General features: G+C 40.8%; 1 protein-coding gene across 1 annotated transcript in view; it reads left to right on the forward strand.

Moving 5' to 3' along the window:
- The window catches only part of OXCT1 (3-oxoacid CoA-transferase 1), a 118,071-nt gene that overhangs the window by 25,610 nt on the left and 76,092 nt on the right, over nt 1-16,369 (forward strand). The window contains 1 exon segment of the mRNA XM_079797135.1: nt 1,612-1,672. Within this exon segment, the coding sequence (XP_079653261.1) occupies nt 1,612-1,672 (61 nt within the window).

Here is a 16,369-nt window from a genome sequence, read left to right on the forward strand (position 1 = left end):
TTGGATTTATAGATTATATAGGTTTTTTAAAAATTATACCACCTTTCAATATATGCATAAAGTTAAAAAAAACTTATTCAAAATGTTTGCTATTAAAATTTTCACCTATTAGGTTATAGAAATCATTTTTTCCCTCATAATATTGTCATTTACTGCTTTTAGTTAGCAATGTTTTATCTTTATCAAATGCAGCTTTTGTGCGATCACAGCTAAATTCTCAGTGACCACTCTCACATTGTTTTTTGTTCATTTCTGAAGCACTTACAATATTTATACTATGTTTGATTTCTTGAATCCAATCAGTTTTTGGAATTACAGCTAACTTTGGCCATTACAGAAGACATTTTGCATCAAATCTATCGCACTTGACACTTTGGTGTACTGTTTGCAAAGTTCAGTTGCTATTTAAATAAAAAAGTAATGAAATTGTATAGCAGCAAATGGAGATGAATTATTTAAAATATTTCCACGAATTTACCCCGTGCTCCATTGCCTGGCTCCGGGATCTAAGCACTGCACAGGGCTATTTTAAGCACAGACTTTATGCTTGTGGCTCAAGGAAACATTAAGCTTTGATGTGAAATGAGAGCGCATATCACCAATGGTCAAGTCACTTCGATTCTTAAGATACTGACTTTAGAATAGTGGACACCTGGTGCAGAGGTCTGTCTAGGCCGATGTTAAGGTAGGGGTGCCCGGCACGCCCCCACCTCCCGCCACTCTGCCATTGGAGCACACAAGGACACATCTGTCTTTACACCTGTCCTTGAATCCAAGTGAAATAGGCATCGGTGGCCTGAAAGGTCCAGTAAACCATAGTGTGACTTAGTGCCCTTTAGCAAAGATTTTCTATCAACTTATACTCTCAGAAACAAACATATATTTACATTTTTATGGTTAGAGGAAGTACACTGATGTAGGAACTTGGGAATGTAAAACCATCAGCGAAATTGGCACCTTCTTGAAATTTTTATGCCTCAGTGTCTGATGTGGGTGTTGTACTTTCATTGGAAATTGGCTTTCCAGGATGATATTTGCAGGTGACTCACAAGTTACCAATGAATGTTTCACTTAATTTCAGCAGCAGGCTTCTCCTTAATAGAGAATATAATTACTGTACCCTGTCCTATAAAGTACTTGCTACTTTCCCTTAATATTTTAATAGAGCAAGTTCAGTGAACTATTCAACTATAGAAATAAAGCAGCATCCCAATGAAAAGATTTAGGGAAATTAGTTTTAAATAGATGTATTAATATCCATTTTATTTTCCTGTGTAAAATCTACATGTTGAATATGAAAAATAGCCCCTCAACCTCATAAAAAGCTATATAATTGAATGAAGTGAAGTGGATATCATATTGTTTTTACTTGTGCAACAATTATAAAACTTTAATCGAAGGTAAACTATAATTGAAAAGAAAATTAAAAAGCAAAAAAAAAAAAAAAAAGAGAGAACTTTGTCGACAGAAGATATGGTGCACTCTTTCCGAAAAGATTCGCAGGTTCTTAGTTTATAGACATTCCTTTAGTCTGTAATTAAAGTTAAAGGAGACACTTCTGATTTTTGGTCTTCTTTCCCCATTTCCTTGTTCCCTCTGCCCCTCGTGTAGGAAAAGTGCACGGAATTTCAACCTGCCCATGTGCAAAGCTGCGGGAACCACAGTGGTAGAGGTAAGCATGGAGGTGATCGCTGCTTCCCTGGTGTTCATTTTCAACTTGATGTTGTATGATTATTAGTTCCAGAAAAAGCACAACAGTTCATTTCGTTTTTGGAGGACACACAGGGACAGCCTTTCCGTTTGGGATATGGGAGGATTCGATGTGAATATACGATAGCTGAAATGTTGCTGTGATGGTTGCTTTCCGGCTGTGGGAAGCAGGCTGCGATGGGACCAGCTCATGAACGTCTCTGGTCCTTGGGTAAAACACAGCTTCTCGGGTGCAATCCCAACATGACTTTTTATAGACGGAACCCCCGGAAAATAGTTATTTGTATTAGGAGAAGTTCATTCTTACTGTGTTAGGAACTGTGGATTCTCTAGGGAAGATGGTGGTGGTGTGTGTGACATTCTTTGATTCCTGTATACAGTGGCCAGAATGGTATCTCCTGGAGGCGGGACGGTGCTATTTTTGACACAATCGAATGTTACAGTTGTATTCCTCTTTTAGAAAGTGAAGTGTATTGTTTTTAAAGTGCTGGGGGATGTGGTACTTTCATCCCAGGCATGGTGGTTTCTTCAGCAATGGCTTTGGTATAGTTTCTTCATTTAAAATAGATAATGTGGTTTACTCTGTCTGTGTAATGTTTTTATTTTTTTTATTACTTATTGAATCATTTTGATGACCTGTCATGGCACACATCTGTAAATTACTGAAGAAAGGCCTATAATGTAGCTTAAAATAATTGATGGTTTAACCCTCTTGATTTTATATACTTTTGTAAAACTGCCCAAAGTCAATATTTCTCCTCTAAGTACTGAGGGGCATTAAGTATTGTCCTGGGTAAAGTCCTTTCTTTTCTTTTTATAATCTGGTTCTTTTCAGCCAATCTTATTTCTTCCAAGCGCAGAAAATGACGTTCAAGTATCTGAGAATCACTGCAGATGTCAGAAAGAGATTTTCTCTTTGGGGAAGGGGATAGGAGAGCAAATCCTGTGACCTCGACTGCAAATGTGATTAAGGCCTGTCCCTGGTCCTGAACACACGTCTGATCTATCAACTATACTAGTAGAAATAAAGCAGCATTCCAATTAAAAGATTTAGGGAAATTAGTTTGAAATAGATGTGTTAATAACCATTTTATTTTTCCTGTCAGCACCAGGCTTTCATTAGGATCCCTTTAATATAGTCCTACTGACAGCCACTCTCAGGTGACTAGCCTGCACTGTCTAACATGGGAGCCCCTAGCCACATGTGACTCTACAATTTAAATGGATGACAATGAAATAAAGTAAAAATTTGGTGTCTCTTCAGCAGCCACATATGGCTCCTGACTACTGTGTTGATCAGCAGAGATAGGGAAAGTTCTGTGGGACAGCGCTTAATTAGAAGGATCAAGGTGAACTCTAATGTGTCATGGTAGTTTAGGAATATAAACAAATAGCTCCCCAGACAGCAGATTGTTGTCGGCCGCATGCTCATGGTAGAAGGTTCACGTGCCAGTAGGTAGAATTGTAAGAACTCGAAAGTAGGATATAGTTTGGAATCTGGAATGATGAGTAGACTGGGTATTTTTGACTTTGTGACTTTGGATTATTCTGAGCGTAGTGAACATCCTGGACCCCAGCTCCTCTTCCGTGCTATGTCCTGTGCACCCCAGGGTTGGCCTCCGGGGTTCCATAACCCTTCCCTCTAGCCCTGTCCTGCTCTCCTTTACAGTGGCCCCGGCACGACGGTGATTCTGACCTGGTCTCCGAAGTGTGGTATTTAAGAGGAATCTTCAGAGAGCATCAATTATACACATGTTCTTCTGCTTGTTAAATATTAACAATAATAATAGCTGCTATCAGCAAGTATTTAGTATAGATTAGGCACTCCTGTATTTTTTGTTTACATTATTATTTTAATCCCCAAAATAGTCCTGTGAGGTAGGAGCCATTATTATCCCCATTTTACAGATGAGGACTTGAAAACACAGGAAGATTAAGTTACATACCTGATGTCACACAGCTACATGGAGCTTGGCTGGAACCCTAGAAAGATTGATCCCAGGGTGTCTGATTTTTTTCCATTACTTTTTGAAAGATGGAAAATCTGGAGGTAGCCCATTTCAATGCTAACTGTTGGAATCAAGCAGAGAGGGAGTTTTTTGTGTTTTTTTTAAAAAATATTTTATTGATTTTTTTACAGAGAGGAAGGGAGAGGCGATCAGCTGCCTCCTGCACATCTCCTACTGGGGATGTGCCCACAACCAAGGTACATGCCCTTGATCGGGAATCAAACTTGGGACCTTTTAGTCCGCAGGCCAATGCTCTATCCACTGAGCCAAACCAGTTAGGGCAGAGAGGGAGTTTTTTGACCAATATATTCCTCTATGGGTTCCTTCAGTCTTTCTCTTGGACTCTAATTATTTCCACAAATTTCCCTAAACATGGTGATTGATTGACTATTCTGGGACCGCAGCATCGGAAGCAGGGGGAACTGTGACAGGGACGACGCCCTGCATCTCAGACGAGGCTTTGTTGTGGAACTCTTAGGGCATCTTCTTTCTCTTATAGAGGAGGCCATGGCGGACTTTGCGGTAGCAGATCTGGGTTAGAGCCTGTCTCCTGAGGCCACTGCCACTCCACAGTGCTGCATCTTCCCACCTTTCCCCTGTCACATCCTGTCACTTGAGACTTAAGGAGGTTAGCACTATAAATATATAAATATTAGTGATGATTCCCTTAGACATCTTAAAATGTTTTGGATTTAGAAGTAGGGTGGCAAAGGAATATACGTTCTGTCTCTTGCTTTAAAAACATTGTTTTTATTTTATTTTTTAAAAATACATTTTTATTGATTTCAGAGAGGAAGGGAGAGGAGAGGGAGAGAGAGATAGAAACATCAATGATGAGAGAGAATCATTGATTGGTTGCCTCCTGCACCCCCCCTCCCCCCGCACTGGGGATCAAGCCCACAACCTGGGCATGTGCCCTTGGCTGGAATCAAACCTGGGACTCCTGGGACTCTTTAGTCCACAGGCCGATGCTCTATCCACTGAGCCAAACCGGCTAGGTCTAAAAACATTGTTTTTATTGATTTTAGAGAGGGGAAGGGAGAAGGAGAGGGAGAGGGAGGGAGAGAGAGAAACATTGATCTCTTGCTTCCCATATTCACCCTAACCAGGGACTGAACCCACAACCTGGGCATGTGCTCTGACCAGGAATCGAACCAGCAACCTTTCGGTGCCTGGGACGACGCTTAACCAACTGAGCCATACTGGCCAGGGCTCTCTCTTAAAACCCGGAGCCATCCGCACGCCTCGCCACAAGGTTGTGACATAGCGGATGCTCGCTGTGTCGCTCTTCCCCTCTTAAGGAACCGGGTAGTTACTTGGGAAAAATAATTCCAAGTGGGTGGACACACTGGCTCACACGCCAGAAAGATGCTTCTCTTTTTAGGCCAGACAGTGCTATTTCTGGACCTCCCTCTGAGTGGGTGAAGTCTGTGCTGATAAACCTCACAAGGCAGCCGGGAGCAGCGTGGGGGCGTCTGGGTGTGTAATAAGGAGAGCCAGACTGTCGAGTCTGCCCAGGGGCATTCATTTGGCTTCGGGAGGGCTCCTGTTACCTGCCCTCACTTCCTGCGCATCCTGCCCGGCTCCTGGGTGCATATTCCACCCTCCTCGTTTTCTTGGAGAAGCGATCTGTTTCTACTTTTTTTAATTAAAAAAGCAACTTATAATAGAAAGCCTGCAGGGAGGGACGGGGTGCTTCACTCAGCAGACTGTTGACACTGTGTCTCTCGCGAGCAGCCCGTCATGCCTTTGCTGTCAGCGGAGGTCGCCTGACTCCGCCACCTGACGCTGCTGAGGCTGCCGGCCACCAAACCACCCAGCGGCTTCCTCCAGCTTGTGCCTGGCTGGTGGTAGAAGACAGCAAGGTTTCCCCAAAGCCTTTTCATATCCTGGCTAATTTCAGCTTTTAGCTAAAATCAGGATATTCATGATCACAACTTCAATAAAGTTATCTTATTTATATTATGATATACTTATAAGTTGCATATTTGCTTGTGAAAGCGTGATTTCTGTGATATGTAATATACACACATGAGGTGCCTGGTGCACACAACTGTTAGGTACATGTAGTCCGCGTGAGTTAGGAAGCATCGTTATGAATTCAGCACTGTGAGCCCACCTGACCTGAGAAGGAGAGGATGGTCCGCACACATTTTCATCCGCCTCCCTCCCCTGCAGAGATAACCACTAGCAGGAAGATTGTGCTCATCGATCCCTTGCTTTAAAAAAAAACAAACCTGCCAAAACCGGTTTGGCTCAGTGGATAGAGCGTCGGCCTGCGGACTGAAAGGTCCCAGGTTCGATTCCGGTCAAGGGCATGTACCTTGGTTGCGGGCACATCCCCAGTAGGGGGTGTGCAAGAGGCAGCTGATCGATGATTCTCTCTCATCGATGTTTCTAACTCTCTATCCCTCTCTCTTCCTCTCTGTAAAAAATCAATAAAATACATTAAAAAACAACAACAACAACAAAAACACACAAAACAAACCTAAGTCATAAGGTCTGGACATATTTTCCATATTGCTATCTTAAGCTGTTTTTTTGTGATGAGAGCCAAGCTGTGGGGACGATGGCTTCTGTGTTCTATACCAACGCCTGCCAACGCCTGTACATGATTAACCTGAGGGGAAGATTAGGGGGACATCGCCTGCCCGCCTGCTGAGCAGAGACGTGCTGTTTCTGATTGGTGGGTGAGGAGAGAAGACAGTTAAATGATATTACACCTTTTCTTTATAATGTTTACTTGAAGGACGGTGAACATCCACTGTAGTAATCAGGAGTGTAATGAACCCTCTGAGCTCATCCCCAGCTCCGGGGTCTGTCAATCCACAGTCACTCCCGCCCCATCTATACAGCTCTAGCTCATTCATTCATTCTCCTCTATTATTTTTTTTAACATATATTTTTTTTATGGATTTCAGCGAGGAAGAGAGAGTGAGAGAGATATAGAAACATCAATGAGGAGAGTGAGTCATCGATCAGCTGCCTCCTGCAGCCCCCCGCACCCCTACTGAGGATTGAGCCCTCAACCCAGGCATGTACCCTGGCCAGGAATCAAACCGTGACCTCCTGGTTCATGGGTTGTTGCTCAGCCACTGAGCCACACTGACTGGGCATCCTCTATTATTTTTTAACAAGCACCGGATGTTGTAACTCAAAGACATTTTTAAGGAAAGTTCAATGAAGCTCGGAGATTCTAGTGTGCCCGGCATTGTTCTGGGTTTTGCAGGTCCAGCAGTGACCAAAACAGAGAAACATGACATTCTGCCACAAGATACAATGAATAAGTACAATATATGTGGATTAGATATTGATTACATGTTAAAGAGGAAAAACAAAGCAGAAAGGGGGCTAGAAAATGTCAAGAGAAGAAACTGGTTTTAGACAGGGTGCTCAGTAACAGGTCTTATGAGATGACTTGGAGTAAAGACCTCCGGGAATTGAGGAAGCCTGAGGGACACCTGTGACAGGCAGCCACCTGGCCAGTAGGACCGGGGAGGGTCGTGAGAGTAAAGATTGGGGCGGGAGCCTTCCTGGTGGGTTTGAAAAATCGGCCAACACCCTCTTTTCTTCAATGCGAGGTGGATTCTGTGGATTCTTACGTGAGGGTAACTTTCTTGAGAGTTATGGCAATAACTTCTTCCGAGGCTGTGTGAAATACAATTCATACTCTGAGTTCGTTTTGCAGTTGTTCCCAGGAGATGGTTAGGCCTAGATCTGACTTTAAAACTGGATGAGTGAAGCATGTGATTTTGAGATTGGAGTGTCCTGGCCTTGGTGCCTCTCTGGCCCTGTTTGGAGAACTTGACGTTGGTCACGCCTCATGAGTTATTTCAGCAGAAGTGATGGAAGGGGCTGTCATTTCCCTCTCCAGTGGAAGGTGGAGCACGGTGGATTTTCACCCCAGGACTCAGTCCCGTCAGTGGATCCTGTGAGCGTTTAATCTCCACCAGGCAGGCCAATTACTGCTTGTGTTTTAGAGACTTTGGTTATCTGCCTTCCTGCTTTAGAGAAAATGACAATGCCTAAAGGATAAACATAATTCCTTTCCTCTTAACTTTCTTTCATTTCTAATCTTCAGAGTGTTAATGCCTTATGATATTGCAGTTTCGAAAGCATGAAACTCAAAATGTTTCCAAGAGAGACAGTAAGAGGGAAAAAAAAGTATAAACAGGAAAAAATTTAAAGCTTCTATGCACTTAAAATAAATACTTCCAGCCATGTCAATAGACAGATTCAGTTTCAAGCACACACATCCATTTACAGGCAACTGCTGCTCACACCTGTATGGAGTTTATTCACACACACGATTCTCTGATTGGCATGTGGAGACACGATATTTAAGAACTTGGCTGAAATGTCAAATTTGACACTCACGCAGTAAAGCCCAATATGTTAAGCGCCCTTCACCGCACTTTTGTATTTACCTGGTAAAGCTCTCCACTTCAGTTAGTTAGTTGGTTAGAAAGAGGAAGACAGCCCAGAAACTGTTTGTCCCAGTTCTCTTTCCCTCATCCATGTGGGCCTGTTGAGTTCAACACTCCCCAGTTTGTGTGTGTGTGTGTGTGTGTGTGTGTGTGTGTGTGTGTGTGTGTGTGTGTTTTAAGGGGTGAGAGCGCTGTTTGATACGATACAAAAGGAAGGAACACCCTCTTCCCACCAACCTTGGGAGTCCTTGATCCTAAGGCAGAATACAGTCACCTTCTCAAGTGTTAAATGTTGGGATGGATGTAGTGAGTGATGGATGTCATTTATAGTCACTGATTTTTAGATCTGTTAACTTATGTAACATCTTTAATTTACATTTCTTTGTCTTACCGTTTTCCAGTTATAAGATTTTATTCATGCTTTTTAATTAATTACTCTGAAAAAGCAATCTATACATTGTTGTGCTATAAAGTTAACCAGATATAGAATTCTTCGACAGATGATAATATCCTTATACAACCTAAAACTACATGAAGTGATTGATTCTACTTATTTCAAAGTATTGAAGTATTTAAAGACAATTTATTTCCTTAAATTGCCATCACATGCAACATTGGTTTAAAACTATTTGAATGCTAATGAAGATGTATTTAATGAAGACACATTGTAGTTGAGTGTTTTGGTAAAATGACCATATCAGTCATCATGTTACTATTGTGTTGATATTTGCTATTTCTACCAAACAGCAGTAAATATAAAAAACATGGACTTGGTGAATGTCCAGTGTTAATTTTACTACATTTTTTGTATACTCTTGTCAATTACTCAATATAATTCTTAGCTTAGTGACCTTTTACATCCTGAATAATAGCAGAATAGAAATACGGTTATTGATGATAAAAGTATATCAAATCAAGTACTAATCCTGACATTTTATTTCTTGTTGCCTGGTAACAATGCAGCAACTGTGTGAGAGATTTCCATTATCTCAGGTACAATGGACTCATTGCATTGTGAAGCAGAAATACCAATTACAGCAAGTCATTTGTATGCCATTATCCTTACAGAATTTTGGTGCTATTTTTCATTGTTAGTTCAGAGATCCTAAAAGAAAGTCTTTTTAATAACATACATCCCTTTCTTTTGATGGATTGGTGAATTTGATTCTAGCTATTTTTGGCTTTTTGGCTTTGTATCTATAATTTTTGAGGTTTCACACATTTGTGTTTTGTCAACCCGAATTGTATTAATTGAGGCTTCTAAATTTCATTATAAATATGTACATTATAAGTGATGCTTCATTAGTTCTTAGGGAATATCTTTTATCCTTGACCACCCAGGGTTGGAGGAGGAAAAATATCTGGGCAGAATTTTTTGCCTCATGAAAAATAGGGCCTATTATCCAGTCTCCTCTGATATAGGCATTCCTGGTCTTAGTACCTGCTTCAGGGAGACGAAGCCTGTGGAACCAGTGTGATTTATTTGGAATGAAAGGTTTTCATGTTGTATATAACTATATGTTCTGTATGTACTGTTAGCTTGCAGTTGTTATTATTTATGAAGATGTTGGTAAACTATACCCCATGGCCTGCTTTTGTACTGCTTAAGAGCTAAGACTATGCCTCAGTGGTTGAGCATCAGCCCATGAACCGAGAGGTCGCTGGTTTGATTCCCGGTCAGGGCACATGCCTGGGTTTCGGACTTGATCCCCAGTAGGGCACGTGCAGGAGGTGGCCAAGCAATGTTGTTTTCCTCTCATCGATGTTTCTATCTCTCTAACCCTCTCCCTTCTTCTCTCTCTAAAAATCTATAGAAACATGTTTTTTAAAGAGAAAAAAAAAGTATATAGGACAAAGACAAGCATGTAGTTCTGAGAGCCTAAAATATCATCTGGGCCTTTACAGGAAAAGTTTACAGGTCCTTGATTTAAAGCTTAATTTCCATTTCTGTAGTCTGAATAGATTAAATGTCAAAGCAGTGTTATTTTCTTAAAGAACCAATGGACTTAAGTGGAACCAAAATAAAATAAGTCGTTTGAAGAGAATGAAAAACTAAACCGAATAATAAAAGAAGAAAGGGTATAAAATAAGTGAAACGATTACAATTTGGCAGGCTGTTTTGGGGGCAACCTTGAAGAAAGGAAGATTATAGATGGCAAGTTGTTTGTGCACCCACAGTTTCTTTAACATCTCAGTGCCTTTGTTAGTCATTCTGATTTTAATATAATTGCCTAGTGATGGACATTTTATTAGGAGCATATTGCTTTTTCTTGCCTATGGAACTGATCTCGTACTTGAGAGCCATTCTTTCCTGGACACAAATGCTCAGCCAGGTGATTGTGGGTAGCTGTGCGATGGCGTGAGTTCTCCAACCCGACGGGTGTCCGGCATGTGGCTGCAGTGCCTGCTGGCTGGCGGTTTCCAGAAGCAATGAAGGGGTCCAGGGTTGGAGTCATCCTATGTCCCTGGGGTTTGGAAGGGCCCGACAGCCCCGGTTTTCATGTCCTCTGCAGCTGTACACTCCACATCCTGGAGAGAGGGAGGAAGAAGAGGAGAGACTTTGGGCCTGGGGAGGCCGATTTCTCAGCCTTCTAGACCGTGGCTTTTAGAGTCCTATTTTCTTTTCAGTCAGAAACACATTTGTAAGATTTATCCGGTTATTTTTTATTTGTTGTCACGGTAAAGCCTAAAATCAGGAAGTTAGCCATGGTCCCCAGCCTAGCCTGGTCCTCTTTTAGCATCAGTCCTCGTAAGCAATACAGACCAGCTGGCTGTGATGAGGAACAAAAGCTGATTATTTTGGCTAGATTCATTTAACTCCTCTTGTAAACAAAGGCTCAGAAAACGCCACACTTGAGCACCCTTTCTACGGTAGCATGCATTTTTCTATTATTTCGTATAATGTGTTTCAAAGCATTTTTTTGTATTATATTAACTCATTTGATTCTCTTAATCATAAGGTGAGATGTGAGGAGAATCAGTTTTATTACAATATGACAAGTGAGAAAACGGAGACCTGGTTGAGTTTCTGGGAATAGATCACTAGGAAATTGAGTGGCTTAACGACCAGGACACCTGGAAGACCTGGTTAAGTCCTGACTCGGTCTGCAAATGACATGCCCAGATAGCACCAGGGCTTTGTTGCTATGATGCTCATCAGTAAGAGTTGCAAAACTCTGAACATGCAGGTAGGTAGCTCTGTGGGCTGTTACAGAAGCTGGGATTTTTTCTTAGTACAAATGAAAGGGTCATGATTTTAGTTTAGGTGACTTGTGTGGAATGGGCTTTATCGTGGCATGAGGGAGGCCAGGTGGCCAGTGGTCCAGGCAAGTGGGAATGGTGGCTTGGACTCGAGTGGAGTGGAGGTGAGGAAGGGGGGTGGAATTGAGGTATGCAATGTTTTGGAAGAGGACTCCTTCGGACTTGCCCATGCCTTGGATGTGGGGTTTAGGGGTGGAGGAAGGGCAGAGATTAAAACGACTCCCAGGCCTGACTTGAGCAATGGAGTGTCACCTACTGAGACGAGACCTGGGAGGAAGAGCCTAGCAGGAGAAGGGGAAGGGGAGCTCTTAGGCACTCAAGTGATGATGCTGCAGGTCTAGGCGGACATGCATGTGTAGTGCCTGGAAGAGAGGTCTGAAAGGGGTTACATAATTGAGACTAATCCACATGTGTTTGGTAAGTTAGAGTCTCGGAAGGGAAAAGACCACTTAGAGAAAGAGGTCCCGGGAGTGAATCTGGAGGTCAGTATATTTCTTTCTTTTTTTGTGAATAGAACCTGAGGTTAATAATAACATTTTTGTCTCTCACTAGAATTATGACCTTGGACAAAGTACTTTACTTTAGAATCCCAGCTTCTTTGTAGCACCTCCTATTTGCTTTTATTTCTCAGGTCTATTTTGAGCACCAGTGAGATAGGGCGTTTGAATGCATTTTCTAAAGCTCTGGAGTGCTGTGTTCTCACCTTGATCCCTCCTGCTGCTTTGGTTAATAAACCTCAGAGGACTGCTGTTGTTCTCACTGACCCAATAATGATGCCTGCAGAACGATGTAATGGGTGGCGGCTAGCAAGGCACACCCTCCCCAGCCTTCCCTGTCTCCCAAGTTCTCTAGGTGCAAGGGAATAGATTCTATACCCCCCCCCCCAATTTATAAAATCTTACTGTTTTATATAAAAACTAACCTACATGCCCTGGCCGTTTTGGCTCAGTGGATAGAGCGTCGGCCTGAGGACTCAGGGGTCCCGGGTTTGATTCCGGTCAAGGGCATGTACCTTGGTTGCGGGCACATCCCCAGTGTGGGGTGCGCAGGAGGCAGCTGATTGATGTTTCTCTCTCATCAATGTTTCTAACTCTCTCTCCCTCTCCCTTCCTCTCTGTAAAAAAAAACCCAAAACAAAAAAAACAAAAAAAAACTAACCTACATGATGTTTTAATATATTGTCAGCTTTGTCAGTAAATTACCTAATATTTAAAACCCATCAAAATCAACCTAAATATGTTGAACCCTTACATTCTGCAAAAACTATGATGAGTTTTGAGGGGAGCATTATGACATCTTGTTCCTTCTTATATGCTACTAGTAGCCCTGCGCGCGAATCTGTGCGCCAGTAGCTCGCCAGTAGCTCATTGTTGTCCTCCAGTAGCTCTGCGCCCGTAGCCCTGCTCTCCTATAGCTCCTCCCTCCCCCCGCCCCCTCCCCCCCTCATAGCTTGCTGCCCTGCCCCCTCCTGTAGCTCTCCGCCTCCCACTTGTGGCTCGCTGCCCCACCCTCCTGCTGATCCATGATCTGGTCGTTACGCTGTCGGCATAACCACCATTTGCATATAACATCTTTAAAATATAGAATTTTCTTATACTATATATAAGCCTATGATAAAATTTAATTTTTAAGTTAAGCACAATAAGAAGTTATCAACAATAATAGCAAAATAGAACAGTTATAACAATATACTGTAACAATATAATGTGAATATGTCATTATTAAGTAAAATAAGGGTGACTTGAACACACATAGTGCGATACTGTGACTGTGGATCTGATCACCAGGACAGCTACTAAGTGACTAGCAGGCAGCCAGCATATAAGGTGTGAGATTTCATCATGCTACTCAGAATGGCACACAATTTAAACTTACTTGTTTATTTCTGGAATTTTCTATTTAATTTTTGTTTTGTTTTGTTCGTTTTTTTGTACTTTGGTTCAGAAAGATTCAGAGATTCTGGTTTGGGATGAAAACCAAAGTTTGTCCCCTAATGAAACCTGCTCCTGCTGCTGCATATCCATCTTGAGTTTACTGGAGTGAAAATAACATTTGTTACTCTTTTGGGAACAAGAGAAATAAATGAACAAAGAGAGCCTCAGATATTCATTGATGATTTATGTTTAACCGTGGGCACACCACTGCCTGCAAACAAAGGGTCTAAAAATAGGCATTTTTCCATATTTCCTTAGGATGAAGCACACTGTTACCCATAAACACGATCAGTCTGCAGATGTGTTTTCACTGCTTCCTTGCAAAGGCTTTGTCCCAGTGAGTGTTCAGACTCATGAAAAAGGATGTTTTATTTTGTTTTTAGATGAAATAGTTTGAAATATTTGGTTAATTTGGGAAAAACAGTGAAAGATTAGAAACCAAGAATGACTTAACTGTTAGGAAGTCATAGTCTTTGACTCTGTGGTTCATTCCATGAAGAAACCAAGACCATTCATATCCAAGAATATAGGTCACCTCTCTGATTTGGCTTCTGAAATTTACCATTAATGCACAGTGTCTGTGTCTCTGAATGACCAAGTCCACATTCAATTTCTTTGAAGAGAATCTTAAATCCAAGTCTAATAGAAGGGAAATTAAACAGAAATGTGAAGAAATCTAGTGCCTTTTCTGTGCTCTATGTGAAAAGGAGCTGAGTCGTTCAAAGAAAAAGGAGGAGGAGGAGGAGGAGGAGGAGGAGGAGGAGGAGGAGGAGGAGGAGGAGGAGGAGGAGGAGGAGATTTAAAGAAGCTATTTAGTTTCCTTAATAATTTGCGAAAGGGATTAAACTTTTGCCTGGCGTTGTAAAAAGGTTCTTTTCAATTTATAATTTCATTTAAAAAATTTTAAGCTTTGCTGGCACAGATAAAACTCAGGGAAGAAAAACCCATCATTACCAAACTCGGATGACTACAGGTTGACTCTAAAAAGCTATAGGATTAAGGCTGTTGAGTTTGAAAATTTTCATATAATTTCAATTTCTCTCAATTTGAAGAATTTGCAAAGCTCATTAATTTTGAGAATTGGTAAAAAAAAAAAAAAGAAGTATTTTAGCTACTGCTTTCTTTACAGATTCTTTTTTCTTAATGCTTTGGCAATATGTTTGTACCCAAGAAGTTCTCAGTTATTTTTCTTCTTTGTTCATGTTTTTAGTCTACCAACTATTTTATATGTGTATTAAAGAGGACTAGGCTTTATAAGGAGATAGGAAAACTTTTCATGAAATTAATTCCCAGAAAATAAGGGCAGTAAAATGCTCCAAGAATAATGGATACAACTAAAGTATACCCTATATAGAGTGCAAGAGACTCTACAAATTGAAATATTGCTGAGGTGAGAGTTATTGCCAGAGATAATGAAAATAACAACAACAGTTACAAGTACTATTTATACCATGCACTTATGTGCAAAGCATTTTAAGTCACCAATTATAATAACCCATGAGGTAGGTTTTATTATCTTTTTTTTTAAAGATATTTTTTAAAAATTGATTTTTAGAGACAGAGGAAGGGAGAGGGAGAGAGAGAGAAACATGGATCAGCTGCCTCATACATACCCCCTCCTGTGGTTAGACCCTGCAACCCAGGCATGTGCCCTGACTGGGACTCAAACCGGCCACCTTTTTGTACAGGGGATGAAGCCCAAGCAGCTGAGCCACACAAGCCAGAGGGGTTTTTTGTTTGTTTGTTTTTTTTAATCTTTACAAGGGAGGAAAGAAGAATAAGGAACAACTTTATGTAAATGAAGCCAGCAAGAGGGAGAGTTAAGATCGAGACACATTTCTTTCTGCCTCCAGAATCCAAGTTCTTAAGCACAAGGGAACGATGGTAGGGCCTTTTGCTTTACACTTTTCAGTAGTCACATCTTTAATATAATTTACTATCTCTTTACTGGCAGGGTCATAGACATCTAGCTAATTGAATTTTTCAGTCAACTAAGTGTAGCTCCAGGACAATGTTAATACTTCCATAAACACAAAATTAAAAATCATTCAGTAATATTAACCTCTTAAAACTTATAAAATAAAATGATCTAGAAGCTATAAAATGAGAGCCTTCCTGCATGGAAGCAAGGGCCTTAAGGGAAAAAAAAAATGGAATTGGGTGTTTCTTGTCTTGATTTATTTAATTTCTGTTTTTAAAAAAATAAAATTTAGAACCACATTATATATATATTTTTCTCATTAAGCAGAACAGTAAGGGTTTTTTTGGAGTTTACTAAATATTCACCCAAAAGGATCTTTTGGTAGTTATACTCAATTATATTAATAGCTCTCTACTGTTGGACTTTTTTTTAAAAAAAATATTTTTATTGAGTTTATTTCAGACAGGAAGGGAGAGGGAGAGAGATATAGAAATATCAATGATGAGAGAGAATCATTGATCGGTTGCCTCCTGCATGCCCCACACTGGGGATCGAGCCTGCAACCCAGGCGTATGCCCTGACCAGGAATTGAACCCGTGACCTCCAGGTTCATAGGTCAATGCTCAACCACTGAGCCATGCCAGCCGCGCATCAACTGTTGGACTTTTATGTTGTTTTTTTATCATTCACTAATAATAATGTTTTAGTGAGAATCTTTATTTCTGTGCATGTCTATTTTCTGTGACAAAATTTCTAGAAGTGGATTTTGGGATGCGTAAAATCAACATTTTACAAACTTTTAATAAACATTGCTAAAGTTTTCTCCACGAAGGTAATTTCAATTATAACCCTGTAATAAAATATGAAAGTAGATAGATATTATACTTAATTTTTTTTTGATAATTTGCTAGGTGAAAAATGCTGTCCTATGGTTTTGATTTGCATATCTTTGATGACCAAGGAAGTTAAATATTTATTGGCTGTTTGCATTTCCTTTGTGGTTTTATATGTTGCTATTCCTATTACTCCAGTTATTTTTATAGGAATCAATGTCTCTAGTATTTCACTCCCAGGTGTTCTTGAGTCTTCCACGTAGATGAGGAGCTG

The sequence above is a fragment of the Cnephaeus nilssonii genome, assembly GCF_951640355.1.
Source record: "Cnephaeus nilssonii genome assembly, chromosome: 2".
Lineage (NCBI taxonomy): Eukaryota > Metazoa > Chordata > Mammalia > Chiroptera > Vespertilionidae > Cnephaeus > Cnephaeus nilssonii.